Genomic DNA, 27,994 nt, shown 5'->3' with positions numbered 1-27,994 from the left:
CATCAGCGAGAGTCCAGTCCATAGTGGGGGCAGCAGGAAACCATCCCGAGCGGAGACGGGTCAGCAGCGCAGAGATGTCCCCAACCGATGCACAGGCTAGTGGTCCACCCGGGGTCCCGACTCTGGACAGCCAGCCCTTCATCCATGGCCACCGGACCTATGCAACTCCCCCTCCCAAGGGACAGGGGAGAAGAGGAGAGAAGAAAAGAAATGGCAGATCAACTGGTCTAAAAAGGGGGGTCTATTTAAAGGCTAGATTATACAAATGAGTTTTAAGATGGGACTTAAATGCTTCTACTGAGGTAGCATCTCTAACCGTTACCGGGAGGGCATTCCAGAGTACTGGAGCCCGAATAGAAAACGCTCTATAGCTCGCAGACTTTTTTTTGGCTCTGGGAATCACTAATAAGCCGGAGTTCTTTGAACGCAGATTTCTTGCTGGGACATATGGTACAATACAATCGGCGAGATAGGCTGGAGCTAAACCGTGTAGTATTTTATACGTAAGTAGTAAAACCTTAAAGTCGCATCTTAAGTGCACAGGAAGCCAGTGCAAGTGAGCCAGTATAGGCCTAATATGATCAAACATTCTTGTTTTTGTCAAAAGTCTAGCAGCCGCATTTTGTACCAACTGTAATCTTTTAATGCTAGACATAGGGAGACCCGAAAATAATATGTTACAGTAATCCAGACGAGACGTAACGAACGCATGAATAATGATCTCAGCGTCGCTAGTGGACAAGATGGAACGAATTTTAGCGATATTACGGGGATGAAAGAAGGCCGTTTTAGTAACACTCTTAATGTGTGACTCAAACGAGAGAGTTGGGTCGAAGATAATACCCAGATTCTTTACAGAGTCGCCTTGTGTAATTGTTTGGTTGTCAAATGTTAAGGTGGTATTATTAAATAGATGTCGGTGTCTAGCAGGACCGATAATCAGCATTTCCGTTTTCTTAGCGTTGAGTTGCAAAAAGTTAGCGAACATCCGAACACAGGCTTTTTTGCCACTTGTGCCAGCTTTTTTGAAACATGTTGCAGGCATCAAATTCCAAATGAGCTAATATTTGCAAAAAATAAAGTTTTCCAGCTCGAACGTTAAGTATTTTGTCTTTGCTGTCTATTCAATTGAATTTGGTTGAAAAGGATTTGCAAATCATTGTAATCTGTTTTTATTTACTATTTACACAACATGCCAACTTCACTGGTTTTGGGTTTTGTAGACTTCCCCTAAAAAACAACAAAGGCCTGATTTGCGAAGATCCAAACAAATGCTAAACAGCAACTCAATTAGGGAGCGTGTTGCGGGTGATCTACCGAGACTGCATGTACAGTTGATAACAAGTGCAAAAGTGGTGCAGACCGCCTTGTTTATACCGGCTGTCACTCATGTTCTAGCACTCTCCAAACTGTGCTGTTTTGCATTGTTGTTGAACATGCGGCACCATTTATAATCTCTACCAGTCCTTCTGCAAACTCCAAAACACAACCTGGTTTTAGCACGCCAAAGGTGCGCTGGGTGTTTTTGTCATGACAATCACTTTGACGGTGAACTGGAATGATCCTGAGCTGCAAGACATTGTTTTCATATAAAGGATAAATATGAACATTATGGGCCTGATCTACTAAAGGTGTGCGTGTTTTAAAACAGGTGCAAACTTGATAGCGCACGCAAAGCTGAGAGGATTCTCTCCAGTGAGCAGAATAAGGAGTGCAATCCATTTAGCGTCTTGGTCTTCATGAATATGCAGAATATATGCTGGTCATCAGAACGGCCACAATACTGGGAAGAGAAGATGCAAGTGTAATGGGATTTATCAATGCTGAAACTGTCCTGCAGGCGCTATTGTATGTCTTTATTTAGGGCAAACTGGCCCACTTCCACACACCACTGTGAGAAAAGAGATGACTGCAGCGGAAAGACAGAAGATGGACAGAGAGTCCTCCGTCCTACCTCTGTCAACAACATATTTGAAAATATTAGACATATCGTCTTTTCAGAAATATCATTTTCAAATGTTGTAGTTGCTGCCTGACCAAAGAGGCTGATTAAAATGTGTTTTGGTGTCTGCTGGCGTTTATTTTTTCTTGCGGGAAACGTATTTTTAATACTGTATATCTCCTATATGAGAAAAAATCTCGCAATATGCATTTTCTTGCATTTGGATCATTAGAGACCCATTAATGCGGTGATGTCAGCCCGCTAAAAATAGTCTCGGTTTTCTGTAGATTGCAATTTCCATACTGCAGAAAAGGTGTTACAAGATTATAGGTTGGAGAGCACAATGACATGAATGTGGAGGGAAAAGTGTGGCGAAATTATTCTCTGCATTTGACCCATCACCCCTGATCACCCCCTGGGAGGTGAGGGGAGCAGTGGGGAGCAGTGGGCAGCAGCGGTAGCTGCGCCCGGGAATCATTTTTGGTGATTTAACCCCCAATTCCAACCCTTGATGCTGAGTGCCAAGCAGGGAGGTAATGGGTCCCATTGTTACAGTCTTTGGTATGACTCGGCCTGGGTTTGAACTCACAACCTACCGATCTCAGGGCGGACACTCTAACCACTAGGAAAGGCAGTCTGCACCAGTTATTCATTTCACCCGCAGTCTTAGTAGATCACGGGCATTAATTGCACACACACTGTTTAGCATGTGTTATTCAAGCCCTTTCGTGTATCTCCTATACACCAAAAACAAACGCTTTAAAAAAAAATATCGGCAGATATAATTTTGGGCCAAAAAAAGTAACAATATATATAGCCCATATGTGTACATATTATATAAATATAATGATATATAATTAATATACTTGGATATTAGTGAAAATTTGACTCTTACCTTTTTATTTCCGTGACGACCTCCTTAAAGTTTTGTAATCAATCAGAAATATCAAGCAGTTAAAATGCGCCTAAAATTGATAAGAGCGGAGAGAATGTTTTGAGTTTTTCCTATCATGCATTGAAATGGATTTAAATGGGTGTCATTTAGATTTTGTTTATGGTACTAGGAGTTTTTTTAAATAATAAATGCACAAAGTTCCGTGAGTAGGTTGTGTTGACTTTCTGTGTTGGTTGCATTTTTTTGTGCCATGAGTCTGGAAGGTTTTCTCAAACTTGGTCATATAGGTAAATGCAATATAAGGTAGAAAAGCGCTATACAAGTATAACCCATTTATCATTATTTATATAATTCATGGTCATTGACCTGATTCACTCACGTTGTTTACAAGAAGACGGCAAATATGCAGCAATCAAACGGCATATTTGTGGGCCAGGTAACATATTAGAACTCATCACGTCTTGCGGGTCGAACTGTAGACGCCGGCGAGCCGCACTTGGCCCATGGGCCCTGGTTTGGACACACCTGCCTTAAGTCATTTATAAGTTCAAAAATGACATTTATGGGTATTTTGTTTCTGACAAAAACATGTAGATTGTTGACACGATCAGGGAAGATAAATCCAAACCTGCTAAATATACACGCGGAACAGTTTTAGGCTTGATAAATCACATTGTGAGCGCTAAATGATGATATCTGCTTTTCCACCTCCTACTATTGTGGGCGTTGTAATAATTAGCATAATTCTGACACGTTACATGAATTGGGCCGTCTATTTTGCTCATTTAAAAGACGAGCTAAGTAGATCCGCTTTGCTAACGATAACAAGTTTGCACAAGTTTTACACGCAAACCTTTATCACAGGGGTCTGCAACTCCTGGCTTTGCAGCCACATGCCGCTCTTCTGCCTCCTTGTTGTGGCCCCCTCAGATTTTTTTAACCCCAGTGAGACAAGTTAGCATTTCTGTCATTTCGGACTGTCTGTGAGGCCGTGAACGCACACACAACCCTGAGGCGCAAGGAAGGCAAGTAGAAGAGACTAGAAGCCTGCGTGGTCAGTTCATATTGTCGAGAGTGCAACCTTTTGAGTAAGCTAACTATGAATACTTGCCAAAAAAGAACAGGAGTTTAATTTCACATGGACAGATTGCTTTTCCTGTCAAATGAAAACTTTGAAAAGTTTATAAGCTGTCTTAGGTTTTGCCACTCAACATTATTGTTCTTTAGCGGAAGTTGATAGTAAAGGTTGCAGACTCCTGCTTCAGTAGATAGGTTGTCTTATACTGCGGTTTGAAAGAGTTCTCAATGCAGAGCAACAGTTGGCGCTTTTGTTGAGTCAGAGCTAGAGATGTCCGATAATATCGGCAGGCCAATATAATCGGCCGATTAATGCTTAAAATGTAATATCGGAAATTATCGGTATCGGTTTCAAAAAGTTAAATTAATGACTTTTTTTAAAACGCCGCTGTACGGAGCGGTAAGTACAGAGCAGTTGCGTCTCCTAGTCAGCAGCCCCTCCCCTCTCCCCTCTCCCACACACAACACAGGAGTTGACGACTGCAGCATGAGAGGTTTATTGGCGACGCTTGATGACCTCATCAAACCGCCGCGAGCGCAGCATAACAACAACAAGAGTGTGTTGTTGCCGGTGCTGTAGCCGTGGCTAACAAGCGAGCGAGCTCGGTGACTGACTAACGACACCATGTCTGTGGTTTGGGATTATTTTAAAGTGTCTCTGACGGATAAAAAACTGTCAATTTGCAATGACTGCAAAAAGTTGGTTATGCGAGGAGGAAACAAGACGTCTTCCTTTAATACGAGCAATTAGATCTCCCACCTCTTCAAGAATCATAAGGAGATACACGATGAATACAAGCGGAAGATGGATGTGAGCCCAGTTTATTATTCCCTGTCATACAGTATGCCAGGCAGTCTTGCACTAAATGAGGACTATGTTATTGTTTACTTTATTACTCTAGTATACTCTGGACTGAAGCTGTGTGCCTTGTAGCTGTTGTTTTGAGGCATGTTTAAAAAAAATTAAAAATAATGCACTTTGTGAAAGTCAATGTATAGTACTTCCCATAGTTGTGTTGGGTATCAGGTTCATCTCAGGGAGAGCATGTCCCAAATTCCAAGCTGCTGTTTTGAGGCATGTTAAAAAAAAGAATGCACTTTGTGACTTCAATAATAAATATGGCAGTGCCATTTTGGCACTTTTTTCCATAACTTGAGTTGAAGTTGTTCTCTTATTTTGGAAAACCTTGTTACATTGTTTAATGCATCCAGCGGGGCATCACAACAAAATTAGGCATAATAATGTGTTAATTCCACGACTGTATATATCGGTATCGGTTGATATCGGAATAGGTAATTAAGAGTTGGAGAATATCGGAATATCGGCAAAAAAGCCATTATCGGACATCTCTACTCAGAGCCTTTCTTCCTGTCACTCACACACATCAGCAGAGATGCAGACACACAGACTGGCTCAAAGGTTGGGGATGTTTGAAGATAACGGCATCATATTGGAGTACTTGAAATGTCAACAAACAGCCTATTCTGCTGTTGTTCTTTGGCGGCTTCCATGCCTGAAGGTGTGGAAAAACAAGAAGAACCATACTGCTGCCATTCTGGTACAATTCTAAACTGTCACTCAAAGGTCGAAAGGTCAAGACTCCATTCTATGGTTTTTCCCTAATGGAGAAGGTAGTCCCCCTGATAAATACACCCCAACGTTGTCTTCACAAGTCATGTGGATGCATACTCCACATGTGCGTATCCAATGTGGTGTCATTTGTAATAAATGCAATTAAATATATACTTTCTGGTTGTTCGAATTGGATGAAGGCAGTTTGTGTGTAAAAGTTGTGTGCAGGCAAGGTGTAGTTATGAGCCTGTGAGCGAGTCATTAATCATCATTGACTGTGGAGCTTCAGAGTGCACATGGGGCTCCCACTTCCTGCCAGTGGATTGGCTCCACTGCTCCCCATTTTCTCCAAATACTCTTTTGTGTAGAAGACCCCAGATGATTGTGCTGATATCAAGTCCGTATTTAGCATTTTGGTTGCGCTACTAGCTACTATGAGAAGGGAAAAGCTCCAAATGAGCAACGTTGCAAAGAGTGACATGTCCGACTACTGGCCAAGAAGAAATGGCCACTAAAGATATTCAGCCTCAGGCCTCTCTAGTGGGCGTTACAATCTTCAGCCGTGCATGTTATCAAGGGACAAACTGACATTGCAGATTGAAATTCATTATTAAGCAGCATCTGGATTCAAACATTTATTGGAGCTCCCTTCAATGGGAAGTCTAATCACATGACCTTCTCTCGCACTTTTTTGCATGCGTGAGAGATCATTGGCACGGGAAACCAAATCAACATATTTCAAGTAGGGTTGTACGGTATACTGTTACTAGTAAAGTCCCGCGATACAAATGAGTCATATTCCGTACTATACCGCCTCTAAAAACTACCAGTTCCCCACCCCACTTTTTTTTTTTAACGGGCATGATGGCGCGTCGTCACGTCGTGATATTGCTGGTTTTACGAGCAGAGGAGCATGTTCGGCAGCGCACAATCACGGAGAACTTACAAGCAGACACGGTGTGTAGACAGAAAAAGTAGAACAGATGTATTTTGGCCTAAAAACTAAAGAAAAAGGTGAAGTTATAACACTGAAACGCCCTCAGGAAGAGGTGCTTTAAGACATGGCTAGTTAGCTAGCGGCTAACATCCATCTGCAGTCGGTAGTGTTCTAGCTAACAAATAAAGTACGTTTCTTACTAGTATCATCCCTGCAGAACGAGGAATAGCGAAACATGGTTCACTACACACCGTAGGAGGATATCCCTGGACACATGAGGACTTTGAATATGACCAATGTATGATCCTGTAACAACTTGGTATCGGATCGATACCTAAATGTGTGGTATCATCCAAAACTAATGTAAAGTATCAAACAACAGAAGAATAAGTAATTATTACATTTTAACAGAAGTATAGATAGAACATGTTAAAACAGAAAATAAGCAGATATTAACAGTAAATGAACAAGTGGGTTAATAATCAATTTTCTACAGATTGTCCACTCATAATGAATGACTGCTGGGCCACAACATTAGGTACACCTGCAGACTGCAGCACGGATTTCATATTTCATTCATTCACAACTCCTCCAACACGAACATTATCGTTTTTGCACTTTTTGGCTTCTTATTAAATAACTTTTTTAAATAGATTCAATCTTGCACGTGGAAAGTTTAAGTGTGGGCTTTAGTTGATATAACACTCCCGTCAGGGGGTGCATTCTACGGCGGGGGTGCATTATCCAGCACAACATCGGCGCATGGACTTCATTTATAAGTAAAGGTAAGACCATAATAACGTTTTTTTAATTAAATGTGCTTTTTTGTGTGATACAGTTTGTATGTGTAAAGTTAAAGTTAAGTTAAAGTACCAATGATTGTCACACACACACTAGGTGTGGTGGAATTCGTCCTCTGCATTTGACCCATCCCCTTGATCACCCCCTGGGAGGTGAGGGGAGCAGTGGGCAGCAGCGGCGCCACGCCCGGGAATAATTTTTGGTGATTTAACCCCCAATTCCAACCCTTGATGCTGAGTGCCAAGCAGGGAAGAATGCTGGTATGAGCTTTTAAACATAACCCGTTAACTGCTGCCAATCAAATGGTGAATAAGATACTCTTTAGGGTTCATATGTTTGTAAATCTGACGAAGAAGTCAGTGCCTCACCAGACATGAACCTCACCGCACGTCACTGATTAAATCGGAAAAAAATCGTTTTTGAATCTAGAATCGTGTTGCACGATTCGATTCAAAATCTTTTTTTTTTTTTCAATTCAACACGATTCTCGATTCAAAAACGATTTTTTCCCAATTCAAAACGATTCTCTATTCATTCAATACATAGGATTTCAGCAGGATCTACCCCAGTCTGCTGACATGCAAGCAGAGTAGTAGATTTTTGTAAAAAGCTTTTATAATTGTAAAGGACAATGTTTTATCAACTGATTGCAATAATGTAAATTTGTTTTAACTATTAAATGAACCAAAAATATGACTTATTTTATCTTTGTGAAAATATTGGACAGTGTGTTGTCAAGCTTATGAGATGCGATGCAAGTGTAAGCCACTGTGACACTATTGTTCTTTTTTTTAAAAAATTATAAATGTCTAATGATAATGTCAATGAGGGATTTTTAATCACTGCTATGTTGAAATTGTAATTAATATTGATACTGTTGTTGATAATATTCATTTTTGTTTCACTACTTTTGGTTTGTTCTGTGTCGTGTTTGTGTCTCCTCTCAATTGCTCTGTTTATTGCAGTTCTGAGTGTTGCTGGGTCGGGTTTGGTTTTGGAATTGGATTGCATTGTTATGGTATTGCTGTGTATTGGTTTTTTGGATTGATTAATTAAAAAAATTAAAAAATTAAAAATAAAAATAAACATTAAAAAATAATTTTAAAAAAATTAAAAAAAATAGATTTTTTTAAAATGAGAATCGATTCTGAATCGCACAACGTGAGAATCGCGATTCGAATTTTAATCAATTTTTTCCCATATATATATATATATATATATTGGGGCGGTATAGCTCGGTTGGTAGAGTGGCCGTGCCAGCAACCTGAGGGTTCCAGGTTCGATCCCAGCTTCCGCCTACCTAGTCACTGCCGTTGTGTCCTTGGGCAAGACACTTTACCCACTTGCTCCCAGTGCCCCCCACACTGGTTTAAATGTAACTTAGATATTGGGTTTCACTATGTAAAGCGCTTTGAGTCACTAGAAAAAAAGCGCTATACAAATATAATTCACTTCCCTCACTATTAATTAATCTCAAACAATATTTACAAAGAAGTACGATTGCATGATGCATTGCACCATCTCTTCAGTTATTATTTGTATTAGCTTCTGTGTGTTCTCTCCTCAACAACACAGACGTATCGTCTGCAAATAATGTTAACTCTAAGTCCTTTGTACGATACATTTTTTTACAAATGTTGTTTATACTGAGATTGAACTATTCTGGTCCCAGTATTAAACCCTGGGGTACGCCGCAAGATTTATTTAGCGTGTCTTCACGTATCGCTTCCTGTTGGTGAAGTAGCTTCAAGACCAACCCTCTGATGTTCTAAAATGTTAAGATGTTATGACTAATTGTGTTAATTACATCTACAGTGTTTAAAATATATTGAATTGGTCATTTCCTCTTTAACTTCAATGAACGTCATCCATGTTGAGACGTTAGCTACAGTATGTATCCATATTGGATTTCCGCAAACATTATACTAGAGATGTCAGATAATGGCTTTTTTGCCGATATCCGATATTCCGATATTGTCCAACTCTTAATTACCAATTCCGATATCCACCGATACCGATATATACAGTCGTGGAATTAACACATTATTATGCCTAATTTTGTTGTGATGCCCCGCTGGAGGCATTAAACAATGTAACTTTACCATGAATTGATTAACGTGGACTTAAACAAGTTGAAAAACTTATTCGGGTGTTACCATTTAGTGGTCAATTGAATGGAATATGTACTGTACTGTGCAATCTACTAATACAAGTTTCAATCAATCAATCAAAAACAAGGTTTTCCAAAATAAGAGAACAACTTCAACTCCAGTTATGGAAAAAAGTGCCAACATGGCACTGCCATATTTATTATTGAAGTCACAAAGTGCATTATTTTTTTTTAACATGCCTCAAAACAGCAGCTTGGAATTTGGTACATGCTCTCCCTGAGATAATCCTAATACCCACTACAACTATGGGAAATACTATACTTTGACTTTCACAAAGTGCATTATTTTATTTATTTTTTAAACATGCCTCAAAACAACAGCTACAAAAACAATGAAGGCACACAGCTTCAGTCCAGAGAACACTAGAGCATACTTGCCAACCTTGAGACCTCCGAATTCGGGAGATGGGAGGGTGGGGCGGGGTTGAGGTGGGCGGGGTTGGGGGGGGGGCGGGGTTTGGTGGTAGCAGGGGGTGTATATTGTAGCATCCCGGAAGAGTTAGTGCTGCAAGGGGTTCTGGGCATTTGTTCTGTTGTGTTTATGTTGTGTTACGGTGCGGATGTTCTACCGAAATGTGTTTGTCATTCTTGTTTGGTGTGGGTTCTCAGTGTGGCGCATACTTGTAACAGTGTTAAATATGTTCATACGGCCACCCTCAGTGTGACCTGTATGGCTGTTGATCAAGTATGCATTGCATTCACCTATGTTTGTGTAGAATATGTGGCTAGGCCGGCACACTGTTTGTATGGAGGAAAAGCAGACGTGACGACAGGTTGTAGAGGACGCTAAAGGCAGCGCCTTTAAGGCACGCCCTCAATAATGTTGACCGGGTGGAAATCGGGAGAATGGTTGCCCTGGGAGATTTTCGGCAGGGCTACTGAAATTCGGAAGTCTACCGGGAAAATTGGGAGGTTGAAACCGATACCGATAATTTCCGATATTACATTTTAAAGCATTTATACATTATACTTTTATTGATGAATTTGTCTGCAAATAGAACAAAATTCAAGTCCTTTGTAACTTCCAATGTTGTTTGTGTAGAGATTGAACATGTTTGGTCCCAGTATTGACGCCACAAGTTATATTTAGCGCGGAAGACGTGTGTTCGCCGAGCTTCATGTATTGCTTCCTGTTGATTAAGTAGCTTCTTACCATGTTCAAGACCAACCCTTTGAAGCCATACCTTTTTCAGTTGTTAAGATATTGTGATTAATTGTGTCAAATGATTTTGTCCATTCCATAAACACTGCAGCTGCACGCTGTTGCATTGATAAAGTCGACCGGTGTTCCGATTAACAGCTAGCTATGTATCTGTGTTGGTTGTCAGCCAATCTGTTGTTCAATAATTATGCATATTGGGCCAGATTTAATTATTATACATACAATCTAAACTGCCTCAAGACAACATGCTTTACCTTGTACAAATAAATGATAACATGTTGGATCCGCCAGTCAAATAATCAAACACATGTCAAATACAAGCGTATTCACTTGCAATAACAAGTATACTGTCAAAAGTATTCATTTCACTTTCAATAACAAGTATACTGTCAAAAGTATTCATTTCACTTTCAATAACAAGTATACTGTCAAAAGTATTCATTCCATGCAGTATTCACTTGCAATAACAAGTATACTGTCAAAAGTATTCATTCCATGCAGTATTCACTTGCAATAACAAGTATACTGTCAAAAGTATTCATTCCATGCAGTATTCACTTGCAGTAACAAGTATACTTTCAAAAGTATTCATTCCATGCAGTATTAACTTGCAATAACAAGTATACTGTCAAACGTATTTATTCCATGCAGTATTCACTTGCAATAACAAGTATACTGTCAAACGTATTTATTCCATGCAGTATTCACTTGCAATAACAAGTATACTGTCAAACGTATTTATTCCATGCAGTATTCACTTGCAATAACAAGTATACTGTCAAAAGTATTCATTCCATGCAGTATTCACTTGCAATAACAAGTATACTTTTAAAAGTATTAATTCCATGCAGTATTCACTTGCAATAACAAGTATACAGTAGAAAGTATTAATTCCATGCAGTATTCACTTGCAATAACAAGTATACTGTCAAAAGTATTCATTTCACTTTCAATAACAAGTATACTGTCAAAAGTATTAATTTCATGCAGTATTCACTTGCAATAACAAGTATACTGTCAAAAGTATTTATTTCATGCAGTATTAACTTGCAATAACAAGTAAACTGTCAAAAGCATTCATTCCATGCAGTATTCACTTGCAATAACAAGTATACTTTTAAAAGTATTAATTCCATGCAGTATTCACTTGCAATAACAAGTATACAGTAGAAAGTATTAATTCCATGCAGTATTCACTTGCAATAACAAGTATACAGTAGAAAGTATTCATTCCATGCAGTATTCACTTGCAATAACAAGTATACTGTCAAAAGTATTCATTCCATGCAGTATTCACTTGCAATAACAAGTATACTTTTAAAAGTATTAATTCCATGCAGTATTCACTTGCAATAACAAGTATACAGTAGATAGTATTCATTCCATCTAGTATTCACTTGCAATAACAAGTATACTTTCAAAAGTATTCATTCCATGCAGTATTAACTTGCAATAACAAGTATACTGTCAAACGTATTTATTCCATGCAGTATTCACTTGCAATAACAAGTATACTGTCAAAAGTATTAATTCCATGCAGTATTCACTTGCAATAACAAGTATACTTTCAAAAGTATTCATTCCATGCAGTATTAACTTGCAATAACAAGTATACTGTCAAACGTATTTATTCCATGCAGTATTCACTTGCAATAACAAGTATACTGTCAAAAGTATTTATTCCATGCAGTATTCACTTGCAATAACAAGTATACTGTCAAAAGTATTCATTCCATGCAGTATTCACTTGCAATAACAAGTATACTGTCAAACATATTTATTCCATGCAGTATTCACTTGCAATAACAAGTATACTGTCAAAAGTATTCATTCCATGCAGTATTCACTTGCAATAACAAGTATACTGTCAAAAGTATTCATTCCATTTAGTATTCACTTGCAATAACAAGTAAACTGTCAAAAGCATTCATTCCATGCAGTATTCACTTGCAATAACAAGTATACTTTTAAAAGTATTAATTCCATGCAGTATTCACTTGCAATAACAAGTATACAGTAGAAAGTATTAATTCCATGCAGTATTCACTTGCAATAACAAGTATACAGTAGAAAGTATTCATTCCATGCAGTATTCACTTGCAATAACAGGTATACTGTCAAAAGTATTCATTTCACTTTCAATAATAAGTATACTGTCAAAAGTATTAATTTCATGCAGTATTCACTTGCAATAACAAGTATACTGTCAAAAGTATGTATTTCATGCAGTATTAACTTGCAATAACAAGTAAACTGTCAAAAGCATTCATTCCATGCAGTATTCACTTGCAATAACAAGTATACTTTTAAAAGTATTAATTCCATGCAGTATTCACTTGCAATAACAAGTATACAGTAGAAAGTATTCATTCCATGCAGTATTCACTTGCAATAACAAGTATACAGTAGAAAGTATTCATTCCATGCAGTATTCACTTGCAATAACAAGTATACTGTCAAACGTATTTATTCCATGCAGTATTCACTTGCAATAACAAGTATACTGTCAAAAGTATTCATTCCATGCAGTATTAACTTGCAATAACAAGTACACTGTCAAACGTATTTATTCCATGCAGTATTCACTTGCAATAACAAGTATACTGTCAAAAGTATTTATTCCATGCAGTATTCACTTGCAATAACAAGTATACTGTCAAAAGTATTCATTCCATGCAGTATTCACTTGCAATAACAAGTATACTGTCAAACGTATTTATTCCATGCAGTATTCACTTGCAATAACAAGTATACTGTCAAAAGTATTCATTCCACTTGCAATAACAAATATACCGTCAAAAGTATTCATTCCATGCAGTATTCACTTGCAATAACAATTTTACTGTCAAAAGTATTCATTACATGCAGTATTCACTTGCAAAAACACGTATACTGTCAAAAGTATTCATTACATGCAGTATTCACTTGCAATAACAAGTATACTGGCAAAAGTATTAATTCCATGCAGTATTCACTTGCAATAACAAGTATACTTTTAAAAGTATTCATTCCATGCAGTATTCACTTGCAATAACAAGTATACTTTTAAAAGTATTCATTCCATGCAGTATTCACTTGCAATAACAAGTATACTGTAAAAAGTATTCATTCCACTTGCAATAACAAATATACTGTCAAAAGTATTCATTCCATGCAGTATTCACTTGCAATAACAATTTTACTGTCAAAAGTATTAATTCCATGCAGTATTCACTTGCAATAACAAGTATACTGTCAAAAGTATTCATTTCACTTTCAATAATAAGTATACTGTCAAAAGTATTAATTTCATGCAGTATTCACTTGCAATAACAAGTATACTGTCAAAAGTATTTATTTCATGCAGTATTCACTTGCAATAACAAGTATACTGTCAAAAGTATTAATTTCATGCAGTATTCACTTGCAATAACAAGTATACTGTCAAAAGTATTCATTCCATGCAGTATTCACTTGCAATAACAAGTAAACTGTCAAAAGCATTCATTCCATGCAGTATTCACTTGCAATAACAAGTATACTTTTAAAAGTATTAATTCCATGCAGTATTCACTTGCAATAACAAGTATACAGTAGAAAGTATTAATTCCATGCAGTATTCACTTGCAATAAGTGTACAGTAGAAAGTATTAATTCCATGCAGTATTCACTTGCAATAACAAGTATACTTTCAAAAGTATTCATTCCATGCAGTATTAACTTGCAATAACAAGTACACTGTCAAAAGTATTCATTCCACTTGCAATAACAAATATACTGTCAAAAGTATTCATTCCATGCAGTATTCACTTGCAATAACAATTTTACTGTCAAACGTATTCATTCCATGCAGTATTCACTTGCAATAACATGTATACTGTCAAAAGTATTCATTACATGCAGTATTCACTTGCAATAACAAGTATACTGTCACAAGTATTCATTCCAAGCAGTATTCACTTGCAAAAACAAGTATACTGTCAAAAGTATTAATTCCATGCAGTATTCACTTGCAAAAACAAGTATACTGTCAAAAGCATTCATTCCATGCAGTATTCACTTGCAATAACAAGTATACTTTTAAAAGTATTAATTCCATGCAGTATTCACTTGCAATAACAAGTATACAGTAGAAAGTATTAATTCCATGCAGTATTCACTTGCAATAAGTGTACAGTAGAAAGTATTAATTCCATGCAGTATTCACTTGCAATAACAAGTATACTTTCAAAAGTATTCATTCCATGCAGTATTAACTTGCAATAACAAGTACACTGTCAAAAGTATTCATTCCACTTGCAATAACAAATATACTGTCAAAAGTATTCATTCCATGCAGTATTCACTTGCAATAACAATTTTACTGTCAAACGTATTCATTCCATGCAGTATTCACTTGCAATAACATGTATACTGTCAAAAGTATTCATTACATGCAGTATTCACTTGCAATAACAAGTATACTGTCACAAGTATTCATTCCAAGCAGTATTCACTTGCAAAAACAAGTATACTGTCAAAAGTATTAATTCCATGCAGTATTCACTTGCAAAAACAAGTATACTGTCAAAGGTATTCATTCCACTTGCAATAACAAATATACTGTCAAAGTATTCATTCCATGCAGTATTCACTTGCAATAACAAGTAGACTGTCACAGGTATTCATTTCATGCAGTATTCACTTGCAAAAACAAGTACACTGTCAAAAGTATTCATTCCATTTAGTACTCACTTGCAATAACACGTATACAGTCAAAAGTATTCATTCCATGCAGTATTCACTTGCAATAACAAGTATATTGTCAAAAGTATTCATTCCATGCAGTATTCACTTGCAATAACATGTATACTGTCAAAAGTATTCATTACATGCAGTATTCACTTGCAATAACAAGTATACTGTCACAAGTATTCATTCCAAGCAGTATTCACTTGCAAAAACAAGTACACTGTCAAAAGTATTCATTCCATGCAGTATTCACTTGCAATAACACGTATACTGTCAAAAGTATTCATTCCATGCAGTACTCACTTGCAATAACAAGTATACTGTCACAGGTATTCATTTCATGCAGTATTCAATTGCAAAAACAAGTACACTGTCAAAAGTATTCATTCCATTTAGTACTCACTTGCAATAACACGTATACAGTCAAAAGTATTCATTCCATGCAGTATTCACTTGCAATAACAAGTATATTGTCAAAAGTATGCATTCCATGCAGTATTCACTTGCAATAACAAGTATACTGCAAAAAGTATTCATTCAGGTTCCTCCCTGTGAGGTCACCACAGGGTTATTACGGCACACTTAAAAATGGAGCAACTTCTGAATGAGAGCTGGAGGCTCTCGGTCTCGTTAAACTGCCTAATTAGCAAGATCCCCTCCTTAATCAGCGTTTTTATGGACTGTCCACAACCATGGACAGACTGAGTGGCCTTCACCAGCGGAGGTCTGGGACAATTGGTAAGCATTAATTAAAAGTTTCAAGGAAATGTGTGTGTTGAGACCCTGGCAGAGGAAGAAGACACTGGGCAGCATAGAAGAGTAGGAGTGGACCTCACACATTAGTCATGTGCTGATGGTGTCTAAGAGGCCATTAGGCCTTTGTCTCCTGGATTATTTTCATTGGAGAAAATGAGCACTTTGTGTGTGTCAGCACTCTACACCAGATTTACCACCTCTGCCAGGGCAACAACAAGGCCGCTGACGAGTATTGTTTCTGGATTTCTTCATCGGATTATGCAAAAACAAGGTCATGAATTTGAATGAAACAGTGGGCAAAACAGAGCGCTTTGGAAATGTCCAGCTTTGGCCTCGGTTGTGCTCCAAGAAGACAAACACAAAGAACAATATTACGTTATTATTATCCATGGTGTCATAAAGGACCAGCCTGAACACAGTGTGAAGGAGAAGTTAACATTCAGTTTCAATGCCCTTCAAGGCGGTGCAACTTCGGTGAACAATATTTTAATCAAAAAACTAGAACGATATGGCATCAGAAGGTTAGTCTTAAACTGGATAAGAAGTTATCTAACGAACAGGAAACAATACGTGAAGCTAGGCGAACACACGTCTACAACGCTAAATATATCCTGTGGTGTACCTCAGGGATCAATATTAGGACCTAAATTATTCAATCTCTATATAAATGACATTTGTAAAGTTACAAAAGATTTAAAGTTAGTATTATTTGCGGATGATACAACAGCGTTTTGTTCAGGAGAGAACACACAGGAGATAATACAAATAATAACAGAAGAAATTAACAAATTAAAAAGATGGTTTGACAAAAACAGACTATCGTTGAATCTTAGTAAAACTAAAATAATGCTATTTGGTAATAGTAGAAGATAAAGTCAAACACAAATACAAATAGACGGAATAGAAATTGAAAGAGTAAATGAAACCAAATTTCTAGGTATAATGATTGATGATAAATTGAACTGGAAATCTCCCGTAAAAAATATACAACATAAAGTTGCAAGAAACACGTCAATAATGAATAAAGCAAAACATGTTCTAGACAAAAAATCACTTCATATTCTCTACTGCTCACTAGTGTTACCATATCTGAGTTACTGTGTAGAAATATGGGGAAATAATTACAAAAGTACACTTCATTCATTAACGGTGCTACAAAAAAGATCAGTTAGAATAATACATAATGTTGGATATAGAGAACATACAAATCCTTTATTTATTGAATCAAAGATACTGAAATTCCACGACATAGTGAATTTGCAAACAGCTAAAAGTATACACAAAGCAAACTATAACCTGCTACCCAAGAATATACAACAATTGTTCTCAACAAAAGAGGAGAAATATAATCTTAGAGAAAAATGTAATTTAAAACATTTGTACGCACGTACAACACTTAAGACCTTCAGTATATCAATATGTGGAATTAAATTATGGAATGGATTAAGCAAAGCAATCAAACAATGTACTAATATGATCCACTTCAAGAAACTCTTCAAACTTAAAGTGTTTACAAAGTACAAAGAAGAAGAACCATGACAAACATTCTCAATTTATTTCATCCATCCATTCATTCATTCTTAAAGTAATCTTACTTAGCTCATCATATGAAATATGACTTTCTTCACCAATTATTATTATTAAATTCTTACTATTATTTATTTATTTATTTTTATTGTGATTACCTATGGAGTTTATTGTGAATAAATTGAGAACAGGAAGTGAATAAAAAAGTTTCAGCAATTGTTATGTAAAGAAAAGGGGTAGGATTAAATAAGCTCTGCTTCTTCCTACTCCTTTTCGAACATGTTGAAAAGAGAAACTGGAAATTGTGATGTATCATGTTGTATGCTTGCATGTTCGAAATAAACTCAAACTCTAACTCTAACTCTAAAAGCATGAGATATCATGTGATATCATGTGTGATACAAGCAGTCCTGCAGGGTTTACTTGTGTGTGATGTCATGTACGATACAAGCAGTCCTGCGGCGTGTTTACTTGTCTGTGATGTCATGCGCGATACAAGCAGTCCTGCGCCGTGTTTGCTTGCGTATGATATCATGTGTGATACAAGTAGTCCTGCAGCGTGTTTACTTGTGTGTGATACCATGTGTGATTCAAGCAGTCCTGCTGCGTGTTTACTTGTGTGTGAGTTCTGCAGCGTGTTTACGTGTGTGTGATATCATCTGCGATACAAGCAGTCCTGACGCGTGTTTACTTGTCTGTGATATCGTGTGCGATTCAAGCAGTCCTGCTGCTTGTTTACTTGTCTGTGATATCGTGTGCGATTCAAGCAGTCCTGCTGCGTGTTTACTTGTGTGTGATATCATGTGCGATACAAACATTCCTACAGCGTGTTTACTTGTGTGTGATATCATCTGCGATACAAGCAGTCCTGAAGCGTGTTTACTTTTGTGTGATATCATGTGCAATACAAGCAGTCCTGCAGAGTCTTTACTTGTGTGTGATATTACGTGCGATACAAGCAGTCCTGCAGCATGTTTACTTGTGTGTGATATCAAGTGTGATACAAGCAGTCCTGCAGTGTTTACTTGTGTGTGATATGTACGATACAAGCAGTCCTGCAGCGTGTTTACTTGTGTGTGTGATATAATGTGCGATATAAGCAGTCCTGCAGCGTCTTTACTTGTGTGTGATATCATGTGCGATACAAGCAGTCCTGCAGCGTGTTTACTTGTCTGTGATATCACGCGCGATACAAGCAGTCATGCGCCGTGTTTACTTGCGTATGATATCATGGGTGATACAAGTAGTCCTGCAGCGTGTTTACTTGTGTGTGATATCATGTGCGATACAAGCAGTACTACAGCGTGTTTACTTGTGTGTGATATCATGTGCGATTCAAGCAGTCCTGCGGTGTTTACTTGTGTGTGATATGTACGATACAAGCAGTCCTGCAGAGTGTTTACTTGTGTGTGTGATATAATGTGTGATATAAGCATCCCTGCAGCGTCTTTACTTGTGTGTGATATCATGTGCGATACAAACAGTCATGCGCCGTGTTTACTTGCGTATGATATCATGTGTGATACAAGTAGTCCTGCAGCCTGTTTACTTGTGTGTGATATCATATGCGATACAAGCAGTACTGCAGCCCGTTTACTTGTGTGTGATATCATGTGCAATACAAGCAGTCCTGTAGCGTGTTTACTTGTGTGTGATATCATGTGCAATACGACCAGTCCTGCGGTGTTTACTTGTGTGTGACATCATCTGCGATACAAGCAGTACTTGTATCGCACATACTTTTCCTCATTTCGTAAGATTATGACATTTTGGGTCCAGTTCTCTTCCTTCTTCCTGCACCGTATCGTATGATTGCACACGTCTTTGTCCTAGTCTTGGGTGGCATAAGCTACCACCAAATTCAACCTCGGCTGTTACCGGTAACCGTGGCAACTCGGGGATGACACTTTCTACGTATAACTTTCTTAGAGGTCGTCATGAAGGGCGAGAAGATGTTGTCATCAATCACTTGCTTGTTGCCAACACTACGCTCCATCTCCGTCTTTCATTATTGCTCCTCTCAAAGCTCCGTCTCTCTAACTACCAACCTTTGCTCTCTCGCCACATCAACCTCTGTCCTTCCCGTCTGTCGCTCCCTTGGCCCCGCCCACTTCAGCTTCCACTCGTACCTTCTCCTTTGCCGCACCATCCATCTCCTGCTCTCCCTGCTGTTTTGCCCACACCTTTGACACCCCAGCTCTCGTATCCTGTGCCACTCCAAGCGGCTGGAAATAGCTGTGGGCTTACGTTGGATGGCGGCATGGGAGGACGTGCACGTAGAGGGAGCGTGAAGACAAATGGGGAGTCCTCCTGGAGCCGCCGGCCCCGGGTCACGGGTAAGAAGGGAGGTATACCCTGGGCTGGCAGCAAACATTCCCACCCATGCTGCTTTGATGCTGCCCACTCCGATACAGAGCGTCCATGAGTGATATCGGCTGATACCGATCACATTGTGCTATTGACAGTTCAACAACATCAACACAATATCTAAAATAGTTTTTATTCTATTTTACAATTGTTTTATCAAAACAAAGTCAATAACTAAACAAAAGTACAACTACTACTCACTTAAATCCTTTGGCTTGTGCCCTCAATGTCCTCGGAATGATTTTCTGATTACATTAACAATAATGTATCAGTCATATTCTGATACTAGCCCTGGTATCTGCATCACAAATGTATGGATGGATCCACCTTCCTCTTATGTGTGGTGTCCTGACTGTGACAACAGTTGTTGTTACTGGTATTCATATACTTATTCATTTCCTGTTAATAGCTGCTACTTCCTTTCCATCAAGCACCTTTGTTTGGTGTTGTTTAAAGCTAGCTTAGCCATTAGTTTAGCTGTTAGCTGTGTAACATGTTTAGCCTTGTCCTCCAGTGATAATCTTACTTAAGATACTAAGAAATGCAGTTTATTTGGCGTCATGAAGGTGATTATTATTAGATTAAGGGAGCGGCTACACACTGTATGGAGCTGCTAGTTGCTTCTCAGCCGGGGGACTAAAAATAAGTGAAGTTAAGTCATAAATCTTTAATGGCGATCGCGATCACATGCTTTTTAACGAAAATCAGGCAATCGATCAGCACCTCCCGACTGTTGTTTGTTTTCTTTCAATGTACATATATTTTGTCCTGCAATGTTAACATTTGATGAAAAGACTGGAGGGTTGTGACATTCACAAACAAAGCAAATGTTTATTAACATGTACGATGGGATTAAGACGTTGCATTGCTTTATTTTAGCGTGACTTTGAAGGAACATTGACATCTAAGGCAGACACAGCGGCAGCTTTGCACATTTTATTTGCAGTCTGGATGCGGCATTGTGCCGGTCTCTTTCTGCTGTGACTGCAGCTGGGACTGCTGCGCGAGGCTACGGTGAACCTGACCGCCTGTGAGTGCTCCGTGATGAAGTGGCAGCACCCGATTCTTTTTATGTCTCCAAAACATACCAAATAGTCGCTTTCAAGAAAAAAAGTCGCTAAAAGGAGTTAAAAATTCTTATATATATATATATATATATATATATGTATTTATATACACTGCTGGACTCTAGAAAGAGGTTCCGCAGCCTCCGTAGCATAACCTCCAGGTTCTGTAACAGCTTCTTCCCTCAGGCCGTAAGACTAGGGCTGCAACAACTAATCGATTAAAATCGACTATAAAAATAGTTGGCGATTAATTTAGTCATCGATTCGTTGGATCTATGCTATGCGCATGCGCTGAGGCTACGTTTTTTTTTTTTTTTTTTTTTTAAACCTTTATTTATAAACTGCAACATTTACAAACAGCTGAGAAACAATAATCAAAATAATAGGGGTGTAACGGTACGTGTATTTGTATCGAACCGTTTCGGTACGGGGTTTAGTTTCAGTGCGGAGGTGTACCGAACGAGTTTCCACACGGACATATTACAAACCCCGTTTCCATATGAGTTGGGAAATTGTGTTAGATGTAAATATAAACGGAATACAATGATTTGCAAATCATTTTCAACCCATATTCAGTTGAATATGCTACAAAGACAACATATTTGATGTTCAAACTGATAAACTTTTTTTTGTTGCAAATAATCATTAACTTTAGAATTTGATGCCAGCAACACGTGACAAAGAAGTTGGGAAAGGTGGCAATAAATACTGATAAAGTTGAGGAATGCTCATCAAACACTTATTTGGAACATCCCGCAGGTGACCAGGCAAATTGGGAACAGGTGGGTGCCATGATTGGGTATAAAAGTAGATTCCATGAAATGCTCAGTCATTCACAAACAAGGATGGGGCGAGGGTCACCACTTTGTCAACAAATGCGTGAGCAAATTGTTGAACAGTTTAAGAAAAACCTTTCTCAACCAGCTATTGCAAGGAATTTAGGGATTTCACCATCTACGGTCCGTAATATCATCAAAGGGTTCAGAGAATCTGGAGAAATCACTGCACGTAAGCAGCTAAGCCCGTGACCTTCGATCCCTCAGGCTGTACTGCATCAACAAGCGACATCAGTGTGTAAAGGATATCACCACATGGGCTCAGGAACACTTCAGAAACCCACTGTCAGTAACTACAGTTGGTCGCTACATCTGTAAGTGCAAGTTAAAACTCTCCTATGCAAAGCGAAAACCGTTTATCAACAACACCCAAAAACGCCGTCGGCTTCGCTGTGCCTCAGCTCATCTAAGATGGACTGATACAAAGTGGAAAAGTGTTCAGTGGTCTGACGAGTCCACATTTCAAATTGTTTTTGGAAACTGTGGACTTTGTGTCCTCCGGACCAAAGAGGAAAAGAACCATCCGTATTGTTATAGGCGCAAGGTTGAAAAGCCAGCATCTGTGATGGTTATGGGGGTGTATTAGTGCCCAAGGCATGGGTAACTTACACATCTGTGAAGGCGCCATTAATGCTGAAAGGTACATACAGGGTTTGGAGCAACATATGTTGCCATCCAAGCAACGTTACCATGGACGCCCCTGCTTATTTCAGCAAGACAATGCCAAGCCACGTATTACATCAACGTGCCTTCATAGTAAAAGAGTGCGGGTACTAGACTGGCCTGCCTGTAGTCCAGATCTGTCTCCCATTGAAAATGTGTGGCACATTATGAAGCCTAAAATACCACAACAGAGACAACTTAAGCTGTACATCAAGCAAGAATGGGAAATAATTCCACCTGAGAAGCTTAAAAAATGTGTCTCCTTAGTTCCCAAACGTTTACTGAGTGTTGTTAAAAGGAAAGGCCATGTAACACAGTGGTGAACATGCCCTTTCCCAACTACTTTGGCACGTGTTGCAGCCATGAAATTCTAAGTTAATTATTATTTGCAAAAAAAAATAAAGTTTATGAGTTTGAAAATCAAATATCTTGTCTTTGTAGTGCATTCAATTGAATATGGGTTGAAAAGGATTTGCAAATCATTGTATTCCGTTTATATTTACATCCAACACAATTTCCCAACTCATATGGAAACGGGGTTTGTAAGTAGCGTACTGCACGTTGTGTAAACAATACTCAAAATGCCGGACATTTGAGGCATTTAAGAAACTCCGCCCCGACAGCTCCGCAAAAGAGGACATGTCCGGTGAAAAGAGGACTAAGTCAGTCTATCGTAGCCCGTTAGCTGCTAGCATGCTAGCAAAAGAGGACTTGTCCGGTGAAACATGCTAGCAACGACCGGGCAAGGTCCTGACCATACGTCCTCTTTTCCCCGGACATGTCCTCTTTTGCGGGGCTGTCCGGTCGGTGTTTCTTAAATGCCTCAAATGTCCGGCATTTTGAGTTAGGGTTGCGTGTATTTTCAATGTATGTTCAGGGTTAAGAAGGTTAAAAACAAAACAATTTGTGCGTGCAGCAGCATTCGTGAGGGAGGGGGAGAGACAGAGAGAGCGAGAGAGTTGTTATATACGCGCATGCGTCGTCAGGCTCTGCTTTTTATCGATAGATTTATCAGATTTAATTTTTTATTATCTATAGCAGGGGTGTCAAAAGTGTGCATTTTTGTGTAACAAACAGTTCAGGGTGTCCCAAGTTACCGGAGTGTGTTAGGTAAGGAGGAGGAGTGTTGTCCCTCCAGAGTTGCCGTAGGGCTGTGACGTAAGAGGTCTATATGTGTGGGTTGTTGAAGGTGTGGAAGATGACATTAAAGAAGTGGTGGAGACCGGACATGCTCTCATGACTCCCATTTATTATTTTATTATTATATTATATCAGTACACAGAATATGTGAACCCAGGACACTCGGCTACATTTGTAGCATTTTCCTTGTTTTATTTGGCAAGTTCAAAGAACATGGTGCCAGTATGCTGTTTTTTTTCAATAAAATACTGGAAAGGATAGAAATGTAGTTTGTCTCTTTTATCCGATTATTAATCGAAGTAATAATCGACAGATTAATCGATTATCAAATTAATCGTTAGTTGCAGCCCTACGTAAGACTCTTGAACGCATCATAATTATCCCCTCAATTCCCCCCAAAAATGGATTAACTCGCTGCAATATAAAGACAATATAATATACATCCATAAACCTGGATGCTTATGCAAAAGTGCAATATATTTATCTGTACAGTTGATCTGTTATCTATTTATTTATATCTGCACCTTATTGCTTTTTTATCCTGCACTACCATGAGCTAATGCAACAAAATTTCATTCTTATCTGTACTGTAAAGTTCAAATTTGAATGACAATAAAAAGGAAGTCTAAGTCTGATATAAATATATACATATATATATATATATATATATATATATATATATATATATATATAGATATAGATATATATATATATATATATATATACATATACATATATATATATATATATATATATATATATATATATATATATATATATATATATATATATATATATATATATATATATATAGATATACATCTATATATATATATACACTACCGTTCAAAAGTTTGGGGTCACATGTCCTTATTTTTGAAGGAAAAGCACTGTACTTTTCAATGAAGATAACTTTAAACTAGTCTTAACTTTAAAGAAATACACTCTATACATTGCTAATGTGGTAAATGACTATTCTAGCTGCAAATGTCTGGTTTTTGGTGCAATATCTACATAGGTGTATAGAGGCCCATTTCCAGCAACTATCACTCCAGTGTTCTAATGGTACAATGTGTTTGCTCATTGGCTCAGAAGGCTAATTGATGATTAGAAAACCCTTGTGCAATCATGTTCACACATCTGAAAACAGTTTAGCTCGTTACAGAAGCTACAAAACTGACCTTCCTTTGAGCAGATTGAGTTTCTGGAGCATCACATTTGTGGGGTCAATTAAACGCTCAAAATGGCCAGAAAAAGAGAACTTTCATCTGAAACTCGACAGTCTATTCTTGTTCTTAGAAATGAAGGCTATTCCACAAAATTGTTTGTGTGACCCCAAACTTTTGAACGGTAGTGTGTATATATATATATATATATATATATATATATATATATATATATATATATATATATATATATATATATATATATATATATATATATATATATATATATATATTATGTGTGCGTATATATATTTATATATAGCGAATTTGTGGGGACGTTGATGCTGAATGTGCGTGTATAGAGTAAGACATTTTGTCCCTATTTTATGCAGCGTGTTGGACACAATCTTAAGCTTCAGTCTATCATTCCAAAATAAGAAGATAAAAAAAACTCCCCCCCCTCCTTTCTTCCCTCCTCGCGCTCTCACCTGCGCCGCCATCCCTCGCCTCGGTTGGCCCTCCTGTGGGATTCCCTCAACAGCTGTCATGCAACATTGTGAGTGTGAAAGGAGATGATCTATGGCTTCCACACAGGAGCAATTAGGCTAAAGAAATTCAGAGTGGAGAAAGAGGGAGGGTGGGAGACGATGAGGAGGAGGTTGAAACAGGGGAGGGGAAAAGAATAGAAAAGAGATGATTCAGGCTTTAAAAAAAGAAGGAATATGGTCAAAGCAAATGCTCTCGGGTGATGGTGGTATGAGGAAAGGAGGAGGGCAATAAATGATAGGAGAGCTACTATGTTGGAATTGCAAGTGTAGAGAAGATGGAGAGTAATTAGGCCCAGAGATCCAAACAATAGGAGGGATGGAGCTGGGAGGAAGGTGGGGGGTGAAGGGTGAAACGAGAGGAGAGAGAGGGTGAAAGAAAGGAGAGAGAGGGTGAAAAAGGAGCGAGAGGGTGAAAGAAAGGAAGGACGGGGTGAAAGAAAAGAGAGAGAGGCTGAAAGAAAGGAGAGAGAGGGTGAAAGAAAGGAGAGAGAGGGTGAAAGAAAGGAAAGAGAGGGTGAAAGAAAGGAGAGACAGGGTGAAAGAAAGGAGAGAGAGGGTGAAAGAAATATAAACAAGTATCAAATAATTCTAGTTGCATATTACTTACACATACAAAGTCTCCAAGGTAGATATGTACTGTATTAGTAAATATCCAGTATCAAGTGTGTCCACATAATTCAATGTGCAAGTAAAATCCCATCTTTTAGGGGAAAAAAACAAAATAGTGCAGCAGGGTGGTGCACGGGAAGCACATCGAGTAGAAAGAAAAAGCAAAGCAAACCGATCCAGCCCAGTCCAGTATCAGGTAAGGGAGCCAGCGCAAGTGTTGGCAAATGAACGAAAAGCGGAGGTGAAAACCAAAATAAGAGCGCTGGATAGGAAATAAAACAAAATACAAGACACAATTGTTAACTTACTCGAGATCATGACAATTTTAACGTTCTATTCTTTAGTAATACTATTTTTACAATGTGCTCATAATGGCCTCGGGGCCGCACGTCAGCAGCAACATATGGAGTGGTCTACTGCAACATTTCATTGCATCTGTCACTATCCTGCACAATAAAAGCCCCGCTCACCTGAACATGGCATCATTCATACTTTTACAGCCTTCCCACCAGCGCCGAGGAGCATTTGATTGAACACAACATCTGGAGGGACGCCTTGTTCTCCACTTGCGCTATTCCCCCACCAGATTCCAGCCACGGTGGCGACAAAGCCTTGACGGGCTACACGAAACAATTAAATACCGGGAAAATGAAATTACTGAAGCAGAAAATTGATTTTTTGTAGTGAAATTATGAGGGAAAAGTCACTTTGTAGGCATATTAGCACTCTGTTTTGTGTTTCTTCATGTGGCTTGACACATCTCCTATTTCTATTTCCAGTCCAGTTGAGAAGTTAGCACATTTGGTCTGAAAAGCTATTTCATCAGTTGCCTTGTGATTAATCAGTGCAAGGAGGTAAAGAGTTAACCTTGAATCGTTGTATCAGTGGCTCACCTGCCAGCCTGCTCTTTTCTTGCCTGTCCTCACACAGACAGCAACTTCATACTGGCCAACGCTCAGGTGTCCAAGGGCTTCCCCATCGTCTACTGCTCCGATGGCTTCTGCGAGCTCACGGGCTTCTCCAGGGCGGAGGTCATGCAGAAGAGCTGCGCGTGCAAGTTCCTGTACGGCCCCGAGACCAGCGAAGGCATCATCCTCAGCATCAACGACGCCTTGGAAGGGCGCAAGGAGTTCAAGGATGAGATCATGTTTTATAAAAAGACAGGTGAGCGCTGTTGTTGTACCAGCAGTAATGTCCTTTTCTAGGAGGACAGAGGAAATTTTCTACAAAATGTACGGTCGTCGCTATTAGTTGGTTCCAGACACAACCGCAAAGCAGGAATTATTATTCATTCATCAAATATTTTCATAGTTAGAATTAGAGATGCCAAAAAATGCTTTAAAATGTAATATCGGAAATTATCGGTATCGGTTTCAAAAAGTAAAATTAATGACTTTTTAAAACGGAGCGGTACATATCAGGTAAAAGACGCACGTAGGGCATACTTGCCAACCCTCCCGACTTTCCCGGGAGACTCCCGAATTTCAGTGCCCCTCCCAAAAATCTCCCGGGGCAACCATTCTCCCGAATTTCTCCCGATTTCCACCCGGACAACAATATTGGGGGCGTGACTTAAAGGCACTGCCTTTAGCGTCCCTACAACCTGTCGTCACGTTCGCTTTTCCTCCATACAAACAGCGTGCCAGCACAGTCACATAATATATGCGGCTTTTACACACACATAAGTGAATGCAATGCATACAGGTCACACTGAGGGTAGATGTATAAACAACTTTAACACTGTTACAAATATGCGCCACACTGTGAACCCACACCAAACAACAATGACAAACACATTTCGGGAGAACATCCGTACCGTAACACAACATAAACACAACAGAACAAATACCCAGAACCCCTTGCAGCACTAACTCTTCCGGGACACTAAAATATACACCCCCCGCTACCACCAAACCCCGCCCACCTCAACCCCGATTGATTGATTGAAACTTGTATTAGTAGATTGCACAGTACAGTACATATTCCCTACAATTGACCACTAAATGGTAACACCCAAATAAGTTTTTCAACTTGTTTAAGTCGGGGTC

General features: G+C 38.6%; 2 protein-coding genes across 5 annotated transcripts in view; one reads left to right on the top strand and one right to left on the bottom strand.

Moving 5' to 3' along the window:
* The window catches only part of kcnh8 (potassium voltage-gated channel, subfamily H (eag-related), member 8), a 138,132-nt gene that overhangs the window by 18,439 nt on the left and 91,699 nt on the right, over window positions 1-27,994 (top strand). Inside the window, exon 2 of the mRNA XM_062029273.1 lies at window positions 26,877-27,110. Within this exon, the coding sequence (XP_061885257.1) occupies window positions 26,877-27,110 (234 nt within the window). The remainder of the gene's footprint in view (window positions 1-26,876; window positions 27,111-27,994) is intronic.
* LOC133635871 (DNA-binding protein SATB1-like) overlaps window positions 1-27,994 on the bottom strand; it is a 167,252-nt gene that overhangs the window by 101,582 nt on the left and 37,676 nt on the right. The gene's annotated exons all lie outside the window — the stretch shown is intronic.

Source organism: Entelurus aequoreus, linkage group LG20 (assembly GCF_033978785.1).
Source record: "Entelurus aequoreus isolate RoL-2023_Sb linkage group LG20, RoL_Eaeq_v1.1, whole genome shotgun sequence".
NCBI classification, from domain to species: domain Eukaryota; kingdom Metazoa; phylum Chordata; class Actinopteri; order Syngnathiformes; family Syngnathidae; genus Entelurus; species Entelurus aequoreus.
Note: the sequence above shows the minus strand (reverse complement) of the source record. Positions and strands in the feature narration are given on the sequence as shown.